The sequence below is a fragment of the Momordica charantia genome, assembly GCF_013281855.1.
Source record: "Momordica charantia cultivar OHB3-1 chromosome 10 unlocalized genomic scaffold, Mcharantia_2.0 BLBB01000010.1, whole genome shotgun sequence".
NCBI classification, from domain to species: domain Eukaryota; kingdom Viridiplantae; phylum Streptophyta; class Magnoliopsida; order Cucurbitales; family Cucurbitaceae; genus Momordica; species Momordica charantia.
In genome coordinates, this window is record NW_028275158.1 from 4647198 (window position 1) to 4668142 (window position 20945).

At 34.6% G+C, this 20945-nt stretch overlaps 2 protein-coding genes across 7 annotated transcripts; both read left to right on the forward strand.

Moving 5' to 3' along the window:
* The first annotated feature begins 640 nt into the window (after positions 1-640).
* LOC111008195 (putative LRR receptor-like serine/threonine-protein kinase At5g10290) lies at positions 641-8229 on the forward strand. Of its 4 annotated transcripts, none has more exons than XM_022280807.2 (12): positions 641-875; positions 1827-1970; positions 2516-2645; positions 2836-2907; positions 3580-3723; positions 3831-3902; positions 4006-4071; positions 4940-5010; positions 5122-5265; positions 5937-6278; positions 7005-7399; positions 7611-8229. In XM_022280807.2, the coding sequence occupies exons 2-12, from the start codon at positions 1880-1882 to the stop codon at positions 7920-7922; spliced, it is 1839 nt and encodes a 612-aa protein (XP_022136499.2). In that variant the 5' UTR covers positions 641-875; positions 1827-1879; the 3' UTR covers positions 7923-8229. The 4 variants fall into 4 exon arrangements, with proteins under 4 accessions (XP_022136499.2, XP_087974892.1, XP_087974893.1 ...); XM_022280806.2 differs by lacking the exon at positions 641-875 and adding an exon at positions 987-1108; XM_088118766.1 differs by lacking the exon at positions 3831-3902.
* A 1308-nt stretch (positions 8230-9537) lies between these two features.
* On the forward strand, positions 9538-19182 carry LOC111008336 (putative LRR receptor-like serine/threonine-protein kinase At5g10290). Of its 3 annotated transcripts, none has more exons than XM_088118764.1 (12): positions 9538-9740; positions 11998-12141; positions 12657-12786; positions 12975-13046; positions 13667-13849; positions 13958-14029; positions 14133-14198; positions 16479-16549; positions 16659-16802; positions 17308-17649; positions 18004-18392; positions 18590-19182. In XM_088118764.1, the coding sequence occupies exons 2-12, from the start codon at positions 12051-12053 to the stop codon at positions 18899-18901; spliced, it is 1872 nt and encodes a 623-aa protein (XP_087974890.1). In that variant the 5' UTR covers positions 9538-9740; positions 11998-12050; the 3' UTR covers positions 18902-19182. The 3 variants fall into 3 exon arrangements, with proteins under 3 accessions (XP_087974890.1, XP_087974891.1, XP_022136684.2); XM_088118765.1 differs by having other exon boundaries at positions 12072-12141; XM_022280992.2 differs by having other exon boundaries at positions 9539-9740; positions 13706-13849.
* The last annotated feature ends 1763 nt before the right edge of the window (positions 19183-20945 follow it).

The window sequence follows — 20945 nt, forward strand, 5'->3', positions numbered from 1 at the left end:
AACTCATTCTTTGACATAATTATTATTCCCTCCAAGAAACAATCCCTCTTTGGAATATCCCTATGGCAAAGGTTACCTAATGTGAACATAAAGCTCTTCCTTGTTCCTTCACTATTTAGTTTAGAATGACAAAAACGTTTAAAAATCATCCATCCTTTTTGTAATTTTGATTAAAATACCTATCATTTAATTATTACTGAGAGTTGTATTTTGTCAAAAAAAAAAAAAAAAGGTTTTTTACGTTATTTTATCAACTGTAATTTCTAGGAAAAATTAAAAAAATAGTGAGTTTCAAAGCGAGAGAATTTTCTCTTCCAATAGAGAATATGTCAGACGACTCAGACCTAATCCCTTATTTAGACAACACCTACAGCTACACACTCGAATAAATAAATAAATAAATAAATAGAAAAGAAAAATCAGTCAACGATAAGTCTGAGTCGTGAATTATACACACGGTGGGGCCGGTAAACTGCCAGATCAGCAATTTGCCACCATGAAATGGACCGTAATAATAAATAAGAATAAACCTTTTAAAAAAAATTAAAAAAAGACCCGCTTATTTTACAACCTTTATCCAAATTAAAAAAAAAAGATTATGAATTAATAATTAATAAATAATAAATAAATAAAAGCCAAAGGACAGAAGCTTTAGCAATGGCAGAAGATTTGCTGAATGTGCTGCAGCTCCACTTCACGCAGCAGCAGACGATTTGGTTTCCAGCTAATATTCTACTTCTCTGAGCATCATCTTCCTTCGGTGGCTCTCTTCTTTTCAGCTTTCCAGTTCTTGCCCCTGTTGATTTACAGGTCACGAATCTTGAGGATCATTGCCCTCCTTCCGCTGCCCCAAATCTAGTTCTCCCTCTTAGCAGGTACTTTATTTTGGAGCCTCTCTTCTTAAATTTGACCATATCTTCGTCTTTACTTCCAGGTTCTCTTCTGGAATTTGTTGATTTGTGGTTTGATTTTTGTTTCTTAGCTGTTTCTCTCGCGTTTTTCTTTTCACATTTCTCAATCGTTGATATGCTGCGATGAGAGCGATTTCGCTTGTGGCAGAGATAAGTGCAGATTCATTTAGAGAAGGGTTCGAGGATTGGTTTGATGGGTAATTGGAAAAATGATAAATTTCAAATTAGATGTATTCAATTTATTTCTAGAAATGCGTTTGGTTTCATTTTAGTCCTTGAGATTTGGTTTGTATTTTTTTAAAAAAAGAAATCGTAATGTTTAAATATTGGAAGCATAAAAAAACATGAATTTTATATAGTTTCGATTTAATGCAACTTAAATTTAGTTATATTATTAGATTAGTTTTTAAGTAACCGAATTTAAATTCATAAAAAGGAGTTATTATATTGATCAAAGTCATTAATTGTTGACTAATATATTTTTTTTTAATTATGAGAAAAAAATTACGACAGTAAAGAATTTTGAAATAAAGGCATGATATATTTCCAAAGTCTAACTCTATTTTGGCATGAAATGTTATTTTCAGAAATGTAATTATGGTTACTAGCGTCTCTTATATATGAGTTGAGGCTTTCCCCATTTGGTTGTAACGTTGGCTCTTTCTGGTAGTATCCATAGAAGCTAGTTTAATTGACCGAGCAGCCATAGAAATTATAGTTCCAGCGGGTTTAAGAACCGCTCCGCCTGTAGTCTGATTTATCCTTCTTTCTGCGGCCTTGCCTTCTTGAAGGGCTTGTTGGCATGACAGTGTATCATTAAAGATCTCGAACCAAATAATTTTGGACATTGTACCTTTGATGATAAGCATCTCTATTCCAATATCTCTAACTGTCAATTAATGGTTGTTTCTGCAGATACGACAATGACTCAGTTCATCTTGTTTGCATGGATTTCATAACATGGACCAATGAAAATGATGTTAGTTAGGATGGGAGAACTCTATCTTACAGTGATAATACTGGCTTGCTTTCATTATTCTGCACTGTCTGATTATCAAGGTATGAATTGCATTGCATCTCAAGATGGCGTTTGAAAATTGAGATGTCTCTTCTTATATTGCTTGCATATTAAACGTTGGTCTGTTACATAGCGTTAAACATTGTATATGCAAGGACAAATACTGTATATGCAAGTCAATGAGGGTGGTATAGGACTTCTTTATTTATTTTTAATCACTATGAAATTGAAGTTATTTTTTTGCAACTTCATATGTGTATCGCTTAGAGCTGCCAATAGAAATGTATCTGATTCTTTTTTCAAATTTTCTTTTGATATGAAATGGACCATTCTTTTGTCACATGGAAAGCACCTTTTTCACCATTTTCCCATTTTTGCTTTATCATCTCTTTGTGGGATTTAAAAAAAGATATTTTGAAGGTATCAACAACTGTGAAAGCCTTCTTAGGATTAAATGGTTGAACGATCTAATTTTCTTTTCACTTCCTGATTATCTCTAGTTGTGAAAATTTATGAATAATTACTGTTGTACTGATATACTGTAATTGATTGACTGCTTGATGAATCTTGTTCTGCTCTCCTCCAGGTGATGCACTATTTGCATTGAAGAGTGCATTGAATGCAACAACAAACCAGCTCACAGATTGGAACCCAAATCAAGTCAATCCATGCACTTGGTCCAATGTTATATGTTATGGAAACAATGTGATCTCTGTGTAAGATATACTTAAAATGTACTATTTTCCATATGTTTCTCTTCCATTTTGTAATCATCTTGTAAGTGGTCGGATGATCTGTATTCTGTCTCTATGGTTATGTTTGTTTAACTCTGTATCATACTTTTTACTTGCCAATGGAAAAATTTTCAAGTCTGCTATTTGCTTATGTTGCATCCAACTTTTTCAGATCCTTGTCAACAATGGGATTTACTGGAACCTTGTCTCCGAAAATTGGAGTTCTAACATCACTTTCAACCCTGTGAGTAGTGCGTGCCTATGTGGACAAGAACTTGCAGCCCTGAATACTTGATATTTTGCAATTTAAGTGGATATTTAATTTTATTTCAAATTCTGGATTTTATATATCAGTATAATTTCGTTATACTTGTTTCTACAAAAATAAGTTATAATTCTTCAAACCAGGTGCTTCAACTCACTTAAGATCATCAATTTGGATAATAGCTTCATGTTGTTCGAGAAACAGAGGTTTATATTGCAAGTATATATAGTTTTCTTTTACTTTTTTTTTTTGCAAGTAAAATATAGTACTAAAACTCCATTATTGAAACTTGCTTTATATCATTGATTTACAAAAGAAATTGTATGTAAAAGATCAAAAGTCTACCATCAACTGAGATATCATATACTATTATTAGCAAAGCACTAAAAGTCCTGAAATTTACTAAGCATAAGATTTTATTCTTTAGTAATGTCAAACTGCTTGCGTCACTTAGTGTGACAATTTCTTTTAGTTTTCTAGCTTCAAGAAAGTGTTAGAAATTAGATCTCCTTATCTCTGATGACCTTAGCTCTTGAAAAATATATTATGATTTTTGGACTTTAAATTTGGTTCTCAAAACTGGTTTTTGAAGTACACCTTTACGGGAAATTACTGTAGACCATCTTCATTGATATACACCATCTACTCCAGGATTTTGCTGGGCAATAATATAACTGGCGAGATACCAGAGGATTTTGGAAACCTGAAAAATTTGGTCAGTTTGGATTTGGGAAATAACAGCCTAACTGGTCAAATACCATCTTCCTTGGGTAATCTGAAGAAACTACAGTTCCTGTAAGTAATTGGCTTCGAAATATCACAAATTTCAAAGGTGTTTTTTAGTGGCTGCAATGCCCATGGTTTATATTTGAGATAATGAGTCTTTATAATCATTCAAGCAGAACTCTTAGTCAAAATCATCTAACTGGGACTGTTCCTCAGTCACTTTCTAGCCTTCCTAGCTTGATCAGTCTGTAAGTTTTCTATTATGCATCTGAGACTATAAGCAAAAGTTTTCAGATTCTTGTAACTAAGTGTAAATTAGTTCTTAATGTCTTGTTTATAATTCTCCTGCAGTTTAGTTGATTTGAATGATCTCAGTGGTCCAATTCCGGAGCAGTTATTTCAAGTTCCAAAATTCAAGTATGTAGAACTTTTGAATGCTCTCAAGGTAGATATCTAAACACTGTGCACACCTGCACACTGATGCACCCTCACACACAAGCATGTGCCGTGCATACACATGCTTGATTCACCTATATTCATATTTAATGCGCATGCTAGATACCAGACAGATATATCGACTAGACATTTTAGCTGTTCTTCCTTTGGCTAGATGAAATGAAAGTCTAAGGGATCTTGGTCTTGAATTCCTGGCTGTAAAGCCTGTGTTATGTGTTTAATTGTCATATTGAATTCTTTCTTGTCAGATTTTAAGAAAGGGATGAGGGCTTGTTGGTTTTCTGCTTGAAAATGGTGAAAGCATCAACTTTTTTTCAATCATTACTTTTTGCTGGAAGAGAAGTTCTTTAGGGGTTTTTCTTTTTAAAACAATTATGTACTGTTTCCCATTAACTAAAGCTTCTTGTATCGATGAAGAAGCTATACAAAGGAAGAAACAGATCAACCCCCATTACATCTATTTTTTTTCCCTGATAAAGTGAAGAAAAGGTACAATCCAAAATCACCGCTACTTCCTTTTGGGCGTTCACAAAGAGACATCGTAGCTTGAACTAATCACAAAAATCCACCCAAAATCTATGTTACATCCTAGCATGATCACCCACGACATTGCTGCTTGTGGGTGATCCTATAAAATTAAGAGCGTCAGGATTCTATAGACCATTATTGCTAAATTGGAGCACTTGTCCAATTAAATCAAAGTTAAGAATGGTAGCACTTCCTTTTTCTAGTTGGGTGATCAGGTTGGTTAGAGAGGATTTTCTCATTTGTTCCCTAGGATGTTTATGTTATTTTCCCAGAGGATGTTGAATTGTATTGTTTTTCACAGCTTCTCTGGAAACATGTTGACTTGTGGCAAAAAGTATCCTCAGCCTTGCGCTTCAGACAGTACAAACTCAGGTTATTGGAGCAAATTTACCTTGGGCTTAGAGTAAAGTTTTTACTACATTTTTTATTAGGTAGCCATCCCTGTAACTGGAAGCAAATGTGAAAGTTTCCTCATCTTGTCAGGTTCTTCAAATAAGCCGAAGGTTGGCCTGATAGTTGGACTTATTGCTGGGTTTACCGTTGTTCTTCTCTTGGTCTGTTTATTGTTTTGCTTGTGCAAAGGTAGATATAAAGCCTACAGGCGTGAAGTCTTTGTAGATGTTCCAGGTAATTGTTATGACTATTTTTTAATTATTCAAATGGATTATGCAAACACCTCATGTGAAGGATAGGTTTCAAGGATATAATGTCAATGTTAATATGATTGTGTTCTTACCACACAAAATTTTATGCCAATTTTTAGTAGCATTTTCATTTATCAAGCACCTACCCAGAACTTCAATTGTTTTTGTTTTTATTTGACATTTGAAGCCTAGGCTATCTTATGAATTGTCATATCATTCAGGAGGCCATATGTACGGATATTTGTATATTTTATTGAATTTGCATTTTATTCATATACTTTGGGGTTTTAGGTGCCATTTTTTATGTGGTAATCTTGGTCGTCCACGGGCATTGGGAGTTCTACATTTACTTTGTATGAATGTAGAATAACCAGGAATCTCAAGATCTTAGGATGATTAGTTTCTCATGTTATTAATTCTCTGATGTATTAATACAGTCTGAAGTTTTTGGCCCACCGATCAACTTAATCATCTTTCGGATACATTTAGTGATTCATTAGTAATTTTACACATAAACACGTACTATTTCACATGTGAGCATGCTCAAACTGGAAAAGGGAATCAAAATACCAAACACTCCCCAAATGAACTGGAATTTAGTTTTGTTGATGCAAATATCTCTTAATGTTATTTTCTCCTGAAATTTCCAATCAGGTGAAGTTGATCGAAGAATTGCATTTGGTCAGCTGAAAAGATTTGCATGGAGGGAACTACAACTAGCTACAGAAAACTTTAGTGAGAAAAATGTTTTAGGACAAGGAGGCTTTGGAAAGGTGTATAAAGGGGTGCTTGCTGATGGCACAAAAGTTGCAGTGAAACGGTTGACTGATTATGAAAGTCCGGGGGGAGATGCTGCTTTCCAGCGTGAAGTTGAGATGATTAGTGTAGCTGTTCATAGGAATCTATTGCGGTTGATTGGATTTTGTACAACTCAGACAGAACGCCTATTGGTGTATCCCTATATGCAGAATTTGAGTGTTGCCTACCGTCTTCGAGGTATTGGGTCTTTTGGTTGTTTTAGATATGAAATTTGCAAAAAATCAAACATAACAGCAAAAGTACTTTAATGTTTACGTATTACTTTTTTGTGCATGTCTTTGGAATATCACAAACAAAGAGTGCATTAAAGATATACGTAATTAAGATGCTTTTTTACATTTAACTGCTTGCTGGAATTACATGTTAATAATATGTAGGTGGGGAAATGAGAGTGGAGAAGAGAATTTGTGGTAGACAGGTTGAGGATGTTATATTCAAGTAAAAGAGTGCATTCTACGAATAAAACTGAGGTCTAAGAGATCAATTGAGTGGTCAACTGCTTGAGTAGATCCTGGATGTGAGCAGAGGGAACATGTTGGTTGTAGAATATTTGTTTCCTGTATGCGAATTTGTGAAGTTCGAGCACCTGTATCTTCTTCATCTGATTATTGTGGACTTCTAATTTTACGAAAAATTTTCATTCTTACAATCTAAGACGTACCCCTACTGTGGAAATTCGCTCAGTGTTGAAGGACTTATTGTCTTGTGTCTTTAGAATCAGCATCATTTTCATAGTCTGTAACAACCAAATGTTCTGGCTTGTTTGTATTTATATACTGAATTAAGGAGTCTTGCAGCTTCTTTAGGAGCCAAGTTGGAAAAGCTTACAGACTTATCGAAATGCCTTAATGATAAAGAATTGCTACTTTTCTCAGCTAATTTCTTCGGTGATCTCCAATGCAGAACTTAAGCCGGGAGAACCCATTTTAGATTGGCCTACTCGAAAACGTGTGGCATTGGGCACGGCTCGTGGTTTAGAGTATCTTCACGAACATTGCAATCCAAAGATTATTCATCGAGATGTTAAGGCCGCTAATGTATTGTTGGACGAAGATTTTGAAGCAGTTGTTGGCGATTTTGGTCTAGCAAAGTTGGTTGATGTTAGGAAGACTAATGTCACTACCCAAGTTCGGGGGACGATGGGTCACATAGCACCAGAATACTTATCAACAGGAAAGTCGTCAGAAAGGACTGATGTTTTTGGTTATGGTATCATGCTTTTAGAACTAGTTACTGGGCAACGTGCAATTGATTTCTCGCGCTTAGAAGAAGAAGATGATGTTTTACTCCTCGACCATGTAAGTCGTTCTTGCCAAATCTAATCAGTATCTTTATTTCGAATCTACTTCCTTCTGTCTTCCTCGTAATAAATCCGCTAATGTTATTATTTCTGTCCATGCTAAAAAATTAGGATCATGTATTCTTGAATTATCATGTCTGAATTCTCACACTTTTTAGCCCATTTTCACTCCTCGGTTGCTAATTTTTGAGTTCATCATGGCTGTGAAGGTCAAGAAACTGGAAAGGGAGAAGCGGCTTGATGCTATTGTGGATCGAAACCTGAATAACTACAACATTCAAGAGGTGGAGATGATGATCCAAGTAGCATTACTATGCACGCAGCCGTGTTCAGACGACCGTCCGGCAATGTCACAGGTCGTTCGGATGCTCGAAGGAGAGGGACTGGCAGAGAGGTGGGAAGAATGGCAGCATTTGGAGGTGACTCGTAGACAGGAGTACGAGAGACTGCAGAGAAGATTTGAATGGGGGGAAGACTCCATTCATAGACAGGATGCTATCCAGTTGTCTGGAGGAAGATGAGGTACAAAAATTAGCTCAAATTCTCTTCCTTCTCCAATCTCTCAAGCTGTGAGAACATACAACAGTTATTTTTGGTAGGGTCAGTTTGATGGGGGGCCATCCTTAAAGCATTTTATACAAACTTCACCAGTTAAGAAATCCTTGCCTTTCCATCTCCAGTTTGTAAATTTTCAGTGTCTTTTGCTTTCATTTCTTGGCTGTTCATCTTTTTTGTAATCTTGTTTCCCCCAATTTAACATTTTCTGTTGCCGAACTTTGTAATACAACCAAGTCAACAAAGTGATCAAATTCATGTTTGGCATAAACATTTGCCGTGTGTTCCAGTGGTCAAATAGTTTTTTTTTCCCTTCGACTTTGAAGTGTATTTTTTATTTATACATCGTTACAATTTTAGTTCCTGTACTTTGAAAATTAGATCTATTCCGTTCGTGGTTGTTGTTTTTAATACCCTCCTTAGTTATGTTATGTAACTCAAAAACACACACACAACAGGTTACGAAATTTGGTCAACTGTTTCGAAATTTCTCTCTTCCAACTCAAATTCGTCGTCATGTGGATTGTTTTACAACGATAATTATTTATTTAATCTTCTTTCTCTGGAATGATTGAATGGTTCATATTATAATGCTTTTACACATTAATTAACAAACGACTAATGAATGATGCAGCAATGGAGAAAATCTTATTCTTTTGCTCGGTTAATAAAGAATATATCAGAAAAATCTCTAGCAGTTAACAAACTGTCCACATGTACACAAATAATTGGAGTAAGCCCAAGGTTTATACTCTCTGGCTCACATTTGGAATTTTTTTAAATCAAGAGGAAAACTTAGACGTGCGATTCAACCTTTGGGCTTATCTTTTTATATTCAGCCCATCCTCTCATGTAGATTTTAGGTTGGGAGACTCGAGCTCATTTGAGTTAGGTGCAGTCCACTACTCGATCTAGTGCACAATTCAAGACACAACCCAAAGTTAATTTACGTGAACTCGACTCACAGCTGGGTCCATGGGTCATGTCTAGTCTTATAAGACTAAATTTTGGCCTATTCAAATCATTTGAAAGGCTTGCTTTCGTCTTAGTTACAAACAAACTACTCCTCTCATATTTTTTTCCTAACTTGTTGGTAGATTGAGCTTCATTTAACCTATAATATCTTTTATTCTCAACACAAACAATTTCCAATACCATCTATGGTTTAAATTTTTACCCTAAATTTATAATTCTATGACTCAAAAGAAGTTAACTAAAAAAAGATGATGAAATATTAAAATATATTTTATCAATCAGATTTAATATGTAAATAGATACTCGATATAAATGTTGTTGTCCATTGTAATTAAAAGTAATTTAGAAAATATAGGGTTTGAAAGTTTCAAAGAAATTTCATTTTCCCATCGCGTAGGACCACACGTTCGAAGAAAAAAAATAAATAAAACAAAAAGAAAAAGCAGTCAACGTCGACGACCCACAGATCCGAGTCCATGGCTAATGCACGCTCTGGGGCCCGCAAAACTGCCAGATCAGCATTTTGCCACCATGAAATGACATGACCGTAATAAATAAATAATAACGCCATGATTCTATCTATTTTATTTTAATTTTTAATATTTTCTTAAAGGATAAAGGCTTTTGCAATGCAAATGGCAGTAGATTTGCTGATTGTGCTGCAACGGCAACTTTACTTCACGCAGCACTGAGATCCCGCCTTTTCTCCGCTTTCCAGTTCTTGCTCTGTTGATTTACAGCTCACAAATCCTGAGGATCATTTCATTTACGCTTTCCGCTGCCCAAAATCTACTTTTCACTCTCCACGGGTACTTTTTTTTTTTTTTTTTATAATCTTCGATTATCTTCGAGTATTTCTCGTTTCTCTTCTGGAGTTTGTTGGTTTGTGGTTTGCTTTCTGATTCTTAGCTGTTTCTCCAGTGTTTTTCTTTTTCCTCATTTCTTAATCAATGATAATCTTTGATGAGAGCGATTTCGCTTGCGCAGAGGTAAGTGCAGATATCTGAAAATCTGAACCGTTGAGAGATTAGAGTTTGATGGAAAATTAGAGAATGAGAAAATTCCAAGTACTTGGTTTATCTTCGAAGTCTAAAAATGCTTTTGGTTTCATTGTTTAGCCTTTTTGGATATGGTTGAAGAGTTTCAGTAAAGTTTTCTTTTAGGAAACCGTAATGTTTAATTATTAAAAGCAAAAGATTCAACCCAACATGATTTTGTATATATTTTTGGTTTAGATTAAGATTGATAAAAGTCATTGATTGCTTACTAAGTATGGAAGAGAATTATGATAAAAAGATGAAACTTGAAATAAAATCATGATGTTCTTACAAAATTTAAAACAATTTTCCGATAAATTATTACTTTCAGAATCATGTTGTGTCTCCTATATAGGAGGTGAGGCTTTCCATATTTAGTTGTATCTTTGGTTTGTTAGGGTAAGTATCCAGAGTGGCTACTAGAGTTTTTTTTGTTGAACAATACCTAGTATTGGCCATTCGACTCCCATTTCCTATTGACCACTATTAAATTTTTGATATTATTACTTTAGAGTTTGTTTTGTTGAACAAAATTGATAAGCACTTACCTCCTGTTGAGCATTATTAAATTTTTGACAAGGAGGAGAGATGAATGAAGAAAGAAAGTTTTTTTTTTTTTTTTTTTTTTTTAACAAAAAAACTAAAAGAGCTATAAAACTTTTAATGGTGATAAGCACGAAGATGAGTGCTATACCTAAGTATGGTTATATTTTGTGGTTTATTCATGCGGACTAAGTAGTATCAAATATTTTGAAATTACAAATTAGCTGACTGGAGAATTACTTCCTATTATCAAATATTTTGAAATTACAAATTAGCTGACTGGAGAATTACTTCCTATTGCTTCTTTTTTGAGATAGAAAGTAAACTTCCATGATAATGAAACTCATTGAATGAGTAAAGGAAAGATAAGATATCTACCTTTAACTAGATGCAGGAAAATTACTAAAACAATATCCAACAGACCCTAACTAAGGAGAGAGAATAATTATTTAATAGCCTTAGAAAGGCACTCCAACAGTCACCAAACAGGAATTCTTTCTAAAGACAGTTTTACACTCTCGTTCAAATGTCAAATAAGCACTACATGCTGGACATGAATATCTTAGTATTCATAATTAATGGAGGATGTCCACTTAGGAAGCACGGACACCGATACGTCTGGACACGCTTCGGACATGTGTTCGACATGCCACGTGGCGTGTCCATTTTTTTTTAATTACGGACATGCCCCGGACACGCGGGGACACGTCCTGACACTGGGGGGACACGGCCCAACAGGCCTAGGCCCAAATTTTTTTGAATAAAAAAATTGAAAAAAAAAACTTAAAAAAAATCCTAAATCGTTCTCTTCTTCGTTTTGTTTGCTTTCTTTCTGCCTTCCACACCAAGTTAACAAAACCCTATCATCCTCTCGTAGTGGACCTAGTGGCGATCAAGATGAAGACATTGTGGAAGCTTGAGATGAGATGATGAAAGGTTTAGCTTTTGCTTGTATGAAAGACCGATTTTACTCCTTTTTAAATTTGAAGTGTAATGTAGGTTGGATAATGGATTTTGTAATGTTAAGTACATTTTTATTTGTTTTGTTCAATTTGTGTGGTTAATTTATGCAAAAGTATTACTATAATCAATTCATATGCATATATTATATAAAAATAAAATAACGTGTTTCCAACGTGTCCGTGTCCTATATTTTTAGAAATTAGCGTATCGTCGTGTCCGTGTCGTGTCGTGTCAATGTCCGGTGTCCGTGTCCGTGCTTGTTAGATGTCCGCCCCTCTACCTCTCCATCATTAAACTTTAGTTGGCTGAGCAGTCATTGAAATTGTAATTCCAGCAGGTCCAAAAACTGTGATGCTTGTGGTATGGTCTATCCTTTTTATCGCGGCCTTGCCTTCTTGGAGCACTTGTTTTCATGACCGTGTGCCATTAAATTCTTGTACCAAATAACTTTGGACGTATTACCTTTGATAATAGTATTCTCTCTATTCCAATTTATTTGATTGAATGGATGGTTGTTTTGCAGATATAACAATGACTCAATTCATCTTTTTTTCATGGATTTCATAACGTTGCTCAATGAAAATGGTGTTAATGAAGATGGGAGAACTCTATCTTACGGCTCTAATACTGGCTTGCTTTCATTATTTTGCGGTGTCTAATTTTCAAGGTATGAACTGCATTGCAAGGTGGCGTTTGAAAATCAAGATTCTCTCGTTATACTGCTGCTCATAGGCTTGTATCTTCTTCTTGATTGTCAAGAACAAATATGAATTCTTCTACGCAATTGAAGTTTGGTTTTTGAAACTGAATTTGTATATTGCTTAGAGCTGATAAGAGAAATGGTTCTAATTCTTTTTTCTCATTTTCTTTTGATATGATACAGACCGTTCTTTTTTTTTTTTGTCACATGAAAGGCACCTTTATCACCATTTCCCCTTTTTTGCTCATTTATATGTGGGATTGTGGAAAAGATGGTCGGAAGTTATCAACAAATGTGAAAACCTATTTTTTCTATAAAAAAGAAACAAATGGGAAATCCTTTTGACATTAAATCGTTAAATAATGTAATTTTCTTTTCAATTCCTGATTATATCTATTGTGAGAATTTATTTATAAATGCTATTGTACTTATATTCTCTAATTGCTTGACCACCTGATGAATCTTGTTCTGCTCTCCTCCAGGTGATGCACTCATTGAATTAAAAGATGCACTGATGGCACCAAGTAGCCAGCTCAGAGATTGGAATCAAAGTCACATCAATCCATGCATTTGGTCCTATATTATATGTAGAGAAGACAAAGTGATTTCTATGTAAGATATACTTAAATGTTCTCTTCTCCATATTTTCCTTTTCCATTTTGGAATAATCTTGTAAGTGGTCTGATACCATGTCTATGTGATTATGTTTATTTAATCTGTATCAAACTTTTTACTTGCCAGTTGCCAGAATAAAAGATTTCAAGTCTGGTATTTGCTTATATTACTTCTAACTTTCTCAGATCCTTGTCAACGATGGGATTTACTGGAACCTTGTCTCCGAGAATTGTTGTCCTAAAATCACTTTCAACCCTGTGAGTGGTGTGTTATTTTGTAGACTAGAACTTGCTGCCCTCAATACTTGATGTTTGTGCAATTTGAGCTAGATGTTTGATTGTACAAATTTTGGATTTTATAAATTAGTGTAATTTCATTGTCATATTTTTTTCCCCTAAAAATAAGTTTTAATTCTTCAGACCAGGTGCTTAGACTTACGTAAGGTTTCCTATTTGGATAAAAACTGCATGTTGTTCGAGAAAGTTTTATTTTGCATGTATGTATAGTATTAAAATTCCATAAGTGGAACTTTCTTTATATCATTGATTTACAAAAGATTGTAATATAAAAGATCAAACGACTACTACCAACTGAGATATACTATTATCAACAAAACACTAAAAGCTTGCTTAATAGCTGCAGAACTGTTTTGTACCTGAAATTTACTAAGCATTAGAAGAGGGGTCTAATTGCTTGGGTCACACTTAATCTGACATTTTCTTTTAATTTTCTAGTTTTAGGAAAGTGTTAGAACTTAGACGTTAGCTATGCTTATCTGTGGTAACCTTAGCTTTTGAAACGCATCTTACGATTTATTTGACATTAAATTTGGTTCTCAAAACTGGTTCTTGAAGTACATCGCTTATTGGCAATGAAGTGTAGGGCATCTTCATTATTATATATTCATCTACTGCAGAATTTTACGGGGAAATAACATAAGTGGAAATATACCAAAGGAATTTGGAAACCTGACAAATTTGGTCAGATTGGATTTGGAAAATAACAGCCTAACTGGTCAAATACCATCGTCGCTGGGTAATCTTAAGAAACTACAGTTCCTGTAAGTAATTGGCTTCAAATTATCTCAAATTTCATAGATATTTTATGAGCATCTGCAGTGCACATGGTTTATATTTGAGATAATGAGTCCCTATTATGATTTGAGCAGAACTCTTAGTCGAAACCATATTACCGGGACTGTTCCTGAGTCACTTTCAAGTCTTCCTAGCCTGATGAGTCTGTAAGTTTTCTATTATGCATCTGAGACAATAAGTGAAACTTTTCAGATTCTGGTAAGTAAGTGTTCTTCCGTTCTTAATGTCTTGATTATAATTCTTCTGCAGGCTAATTGATTCGAATGATCTCAGTGGCCAAATTCCGGAGCAGTTATTTCAAGTTTCAAAATTCAAGTATGTGGAACTTTTGAAAACTATAAAGGTAGATATCTAAACACTGTACACACATACACACCTATGCACAACCCCCACACGAGCATGTGCATTTGCATGCACATGCGCGATGCACCTATATTCATATTTCATGCCTATGCTAGATAACTGACAGATATATCACCTAGACGTCTTGGCTGTTCTTGAATTAGCTGGAGGACATGAAAGACTAAGGAATCTTGGTCTTGAATTTGTGGCTATAAAGCTTGTAATAAATTGTCATATCAAAGTCATTCTTGTCTGATTTTAAGAAAGGGATTGAGGAGTGGGTGTATATTTTCTTTACCCTCAACAAAGACATAAGGAGAAGTTTCGATAGTCCAAAAACTTGAGTTGATAGGCTGTGGTAAATTTACTCTTTTAAATATATACTCACCAATTACCTTGAGCCTCAATAATAGAAATCTCTATTATGAGAGAGATTACAAAGTTCAGAAGTTTGATAGCTATGGTTACTTCACACTAATGAGAAATTTTAATTTAGAAATCTCTCCAACTGCCTTAATCCAAACCAGTGCTGCCTCAGGATGTTAAGAAAATACTAACCATCTCTTTAGTTGTTTCCTTTTGGTGGTGGTGTTTTAGTCTAAATTGCTGGATCTTTTTAATTTATGTTGGGCGTTCCCTAGATGTGTGGCTGGTCAGAAGTTAAATTGCAAGAAGGTGCTGTGGTCAAATGCATTTGGTGCTATGCTTTGGAATGTTTGGCTAGTGTATAATAGAATAATCCTTCAAGAAGAGAAGACATGATTATCTAATTTGGTTCCTCTTCTTGGTGTTCAAAACCTAATATTTTTTGTAATTATTCTCTCTGTTTTGATGACAGATTAGAGATCTGTTTTTGTAGCTCATTGGCCCTTGGCAGTGCTCTCTATGAATGAAATTTTGTTTCTTATAAGAAAAGGGGAATTTAAGAAGAACTAGAAAGTAAATACTAAGAGAAAGGCTGAAACTTGGCGAACCTCTCCTCAGTCTCTACCCCCCTTGTTGTATATCTAAAACTCCTATCTGACTCAACAACAGGATTCGTGTGTTTGCTTTAACTTCGTTCATCTAGAAAACATTTCTTCGTCCTCCACATTTCTGGCTGCATTACTGATGTTCCTCAGTTTCTATGGTTCTTTACTATGACCACACCAGGCTGGGCTTGAAAAGTAATTTTGGGCATCTTTCTGCAACCTTTTTGCCGTGTTAGGATCCTTGTGGCACACCGTCCAGCAGGAAACTTGACTTTTTTGAGCCCTCTGCCTTTTCAAGTTTCATTTCCCTGGATGGAAGTTGATGTAGCCGTATATGACCTTGAATGGCTTATTAAGTCTTAAATTTAGTCTATAGTTGTAATCCTTTTAAAAATATCCTTTTACTGTGTAGTAACTCCAAGTTACTATTAGTTTGTTGGTTTGGATCTCTCTATAAATAGGGATCCTCCTCATTTAATTGAGATATTCTTACTTTCTTTGAGTTTACTCTCCATCAGAAGTCTTTTTAGTCAAGTTGATTTTAGTATCTTCCCATTTTATCCTCAGCCAGAATTCTCCTAGCCAAAATTCTTCATGATTTGGTGTTCTCCTCCCAAGCATCTTCTAGCGTAATATCATTCGGGTCTGGAAGCCCAGAGAACTGGGAAATCTTTGCATTTGTTTGCATTAACATCAAGAAACTGAGGAGTATCTTTCGGCTCTGACGTGGAAAAATTTCTCCATTACATTTATCCCTCCAATGATGGGTCCGGTAGAAGCCCAAATCAAGGCATTATACTAGTAGAACTGTACATCTTCCACTCAAACGAAAATCAGTTTCAATGCATTTTGAATTAGGAACTAAAGATGCTAATTAACTCGTTCAAGGAAGTCTCGACTCCAAGAGTTCAGCAAACAAAAATTCCACCTCTTTTCCATTTGATTTATCCATTTAAATACACTGCTATACAAAATAAAAAAGAAAAAAAGGAGTCAGAATCACCAAAAATTCCTAAAATAATTAAACCCATATATCTCCTATAATAAGGCAATAGGAAACTAATAACCAATGAACTTATCTTCAAAAGTTCTCTTGTACGCTCCTATCAAAATAAAGTTCTCTTGTACATCAAAACGAGTAGCCGTAATCAAAGTACAAAAATCACTATCACAATTACTACTTTTGAGTAGATCTTATATTGCAATGTAATTGCTATTGTCATCAACATCATTCTACTGATTTTGACCTTCAAAATATTTTGATTTCTTTTGCTTGTCACAGCTATTCTGGAAACAAGTTGAATTGTGGCAGAAATTACTCTCATCTCTGTGCTTCAGACAGTACAAACTCAGGTTATTGGATCAGATTTACCTTAAGCTTAAGAGAAAAGCTTTTACGTCATCTTGATAACTTAGCCACCTTAACTGGAAGCAAAATGTGAAAGTTTCCTCATCTTGTCAGGTGCTTCAAATAAGTCGAAGGTTGGCCTAATAGCTGGACTTATGGCTGGGTTAACAGTTGCTCTTCTTTTGGTCGGATTATTATTTTTCTTGCACAAGTATAGATATAAAGCCTACAGCGGTGAAGTCTTCGTGGATGTTACAGGTAATTGTTCTTGGCTATCATTGAATTATTAAATGGATTATGCAAACATCTCTTATGAAGCCTTGGTTTTAAGGATATAATATCTATGTAAGTATGATTGTATTCTTGCCACAAAACTGTTTTTGCCAATTTTTAGTAGCATACTAAATTGTTTGAGATCATTATAAAAGTGCCTTGTAGTTACATATTAAATCTATTTTTCCCAATTGGATCCATGACAAACTTCAAGAACTAGTTTCTCACGTTTTTAACTCTTTGATGTCTTATTAATACGGTCTGAAGTTTCTGCCTCACTTATCAACTTAACCATCTTATGTCTTAAATGACATTTCTGGATACTTTCACTGATTCATTAGTAATTTTTCACTAAACACGTACCAATTCCTCATATGAGCGTGCACAAGCTTGAAAACGGAATTCCATACACCTCCCCCCCATCCGAACTGGAAGTTTTGTAGATGCAAGTATCTCTAAATGTTTCTTTTCCTATGAATCTCCCAATTAGGTGAAATTGATCGAAGAATTGCATTTGATCAGCTGAAAAGATTTGCATGGAGGGAACTACAGCTAGCTACCGAAAACTTTAGTGAGAAAAATGTTTTAGGACAAGGAGGCTTTGGAAAGGTTTACAAAGGGGTGCTTGCTGATGGCACCAAAATTGCAGTGAAACGTTCAACTAATTATGAAAGCGTTGGGGGAGATGTTGCTTTTCTGCGTGAAGTTGAGATGATTAGTGTAGCTGTTCATAGGAATCTCTTGCGGCTGATTGGCTTCTGTACAACTCAAACTGAACGCTTGTTGGTGTATCCCTTTATGCAGAATTTGAGTGTTGCCCACCGTCTTCGAGGTATCCAGTCTTTTGGTTGTTTGTATATGAAATTCGCAATAGTTGCTCTAGGAAAACTCACAAAATCAATTTTTTGTATTTGAGCAAAAATACTTCAATGTTCACATATTAGATGATGCTGTTTTGAGCATGCAAGCATGTCTTTGGTTTCTTGTTTGAAAAACATATACAAAAGTCTTGCAGAATACAGAGCATACAAGCTATTTAATTCACATGGAATTTAGCCAAATGTTATTGTAATGCCTTTTTTCTTTTTTTTTTCCCCTTCTTTTTTGAAAAAGGTTATTGTAATGTCTTACTGGTAAAGAATTGCTTATTTTCTTAGCTAATTGCTTTAGTAATCTCCAATTCCAGAACTTAAGCCTGGGGAACCTATTTTAGACTGGCCTACTCGAAAACGTGTGGCATTGGGCACAGCTCATGGTTTACGGTATCTTCATGAACATTGCAATCCAAAGATTATTCACCGAGATGTTAAGGCTGCTAATGTATTGCTTGACGAAGATTTTGAAGCAGTTGTTGGCGATTTTGGCCTAGCAAAGTTGGTTGATGTTAGAAATACTAATGTCACTACTCTAGTTCGGGGGACGGTTGGCCACATAGCTCCAGAGTACTTAGCCACTGGAAAGTCATCAGAAATGACCGATGTTTTTGGTTATGGTATCATGCTTTTGGAACTTGTTACAGGGCAACGTGCAATTGACTTCTTATGCCTAGGAGACGATGTTTTACTACTCGACCATGTAAGAAAATCTTATCAAATCGCTCTCTTCATTTGAATCCAATTCCTCTTCATGACAAATTCAATTAGTGCTATTATTCTTGGTTAAACGTGCATAAATTTTGGCACATGTCTATGCTAAAAGAATCATGCCCCGATATCTCCAACTCTTTTAGCCCATTTTCACTGCTAAGTTTTGAGCTCATTTTGGTTGTGAAGGTGAAGAAAATGGAAAAGGAGAAGCGAATCAATACTATCGTCGATCGAAACCTGAATGACTACAACATTCAAGAGGTGGAGACGATGATCCAAGTTGCACTCCTGTGCACGCAGTCATGTTCAAATGACCGGCCAGCAATGTCGCATGTGATTCGAATGCTGGAAGGAGAGGGACTTGCAGAGAGGTGGGAAGAATGGCAGCATTCGGAGGGGACTCGCAGACAAGAAACTGAGAGACTGGAAAGAAGATTTGAATTGGGGGAGTACTCCATTCATAAACAGAATGCTATTCAGTTGTCTGGTGGAAGATGAGGTATCTAACTTAAAACTCTCTCCCTCTCTCTCTATCATCTCTCAAGCTATGAGAATATATGACGGTTGGGGTCCAGTTTGATGAGGGCCCATCCTTAGAGCAGTTTTATACAGAGAGATAGAGAGCGAGTTTGTAAATTTCAGTGGCTTTTGCTTATATTTCTTGGCTGTTCTGTGCATCTTTTTGCAATCTTAGTTTCCCCAATTAAACATGTGCTGTGGCTCAACTTTGTAATACAACCAGGTCCATAAAATGATCATATTCGTGTTTGCAGTTAAAAGTTCTAATACATCTTCGGTTTAGAAACCGTAATCTTGATAGTATTTGTTGCTAATATGGTCGACTAAATGATGATGCAACCAACATGTTTATTAGACAAATATTGACTAATAATTTAACACAGCGTAACGGATAAAAAGTATAATATAGTAAAATGAATCTGCCGAAATCTATTATTTATTTCTTCAGTTCTTTGTATTAAGTTGATTCTACCAAAAGGCTCACGTGGTTTGGCTGTTCAAGCATTTGCGTTGGAACATCACCTCTGACTCTTTCCCTTTCAACTTAGATTCGTCAAGATTGGGTTACATTACAACGCCACTTCTTTCACAGTTTATATTATAATGCTTTTACTTGTCAATTAACAAACCAGTCAACATTTTGCCATAAATTTCACATGTTATAAATATGATAGATAGATATATATTTTGGAATTTTTATCCTTTTTACGTGGGTTATTCAATCTTCACTTTCTATTTACGAAGTATTATTCTAAATAAAATAAAAAAAAAGAAGTTATTATGCTAACCTTATATGCATTATGTACATCAAATAATTCACCAAAGTTCATATGACATGATGTTTTGAAACACTTCTCTTCTAAGCACCTTTGGGGGAAACAATTATGAAGGGTTTTCTTTAAGAGAACTCTATGTACTTTTTAAGTACTAATTTTAGAATTTTTAAATTACTTTTGACTACTTAACTAAATTTTGTGAAAAATGATTTTGATGGGTTAACAACACTTTTTTGTCTTTTGAAAAATTATTCCAATATTTTTATTTTATTTTTTTTGGAAATCAACTATATGAATATGATTGCATGCATGACATTAACTTGTTCACATTTAGGCAAAATCTCTCTCTCAAATCTAAGTTTGACTCCCAACTTCTCTCTCTCACAAATCCAAGTTTGACTCCAAAATTTTCAAATTGTCCTCATTGAACTTGGGCCCCACTTCTATTTTTTTAGCTAGTTCATTGGTAACTTTTCTAAGTTCTAAGAATCTATATAAGATAATAGGTTCAAAACATTTTTAGTCGCTGAAATAATAATGTAGTCTCTAAACTTCAGTTCGTAACGATTTACTCATGTATTTGCAAATTGATAACAATTTAGTCTTTGAACTTTAATATGTAACAATTTAGTCATTGTAATTTAAAGTTGGTAATGATTTAGTCCTTATTGTGATTTTTTTTTTTGTTAAGTTTATTGTATGTATAGATTGATAAACTAAAGAGGGATCAAATATGTTTATGAATTAGAACGATTAAATTATTATATTATAAAATTTGAGACTTAATTTTAATAAAAAAATTTTACGATAGGGACTAAATTGTTACTAATTTTAAGTTACGGGGACTAAATCTTTACAAGTTAAAGTTCAAGGACTAAATTGTTACTTTAGAGAAAATACAGTAACTAAATTGTTACAAACTGAAGTTCAGGGACTAAATTGTATTTTAGTGAAAGTACATGGACCAAATGTATTTTTTAACCTAAGATATATAGATATATATGTACAACTCCTCTCATCAAAATTATGAAATTCTATGAATATTTAGATGTATTTCACAAACTCATCTTCAACCAGCCAATCTAAAATTTTATTTTTTCTAACCAAATCCCAATCTAAAAAAATTTCAGTTATTATGTATTCCCTATGTATCTGCTTCAATCTCGAACACCCCAACTACGATCTCAACTCTCCTCTTTTAAAAAAAATCGAACTTTTTGATATTTATCAAAATGAACTTTTTGAAA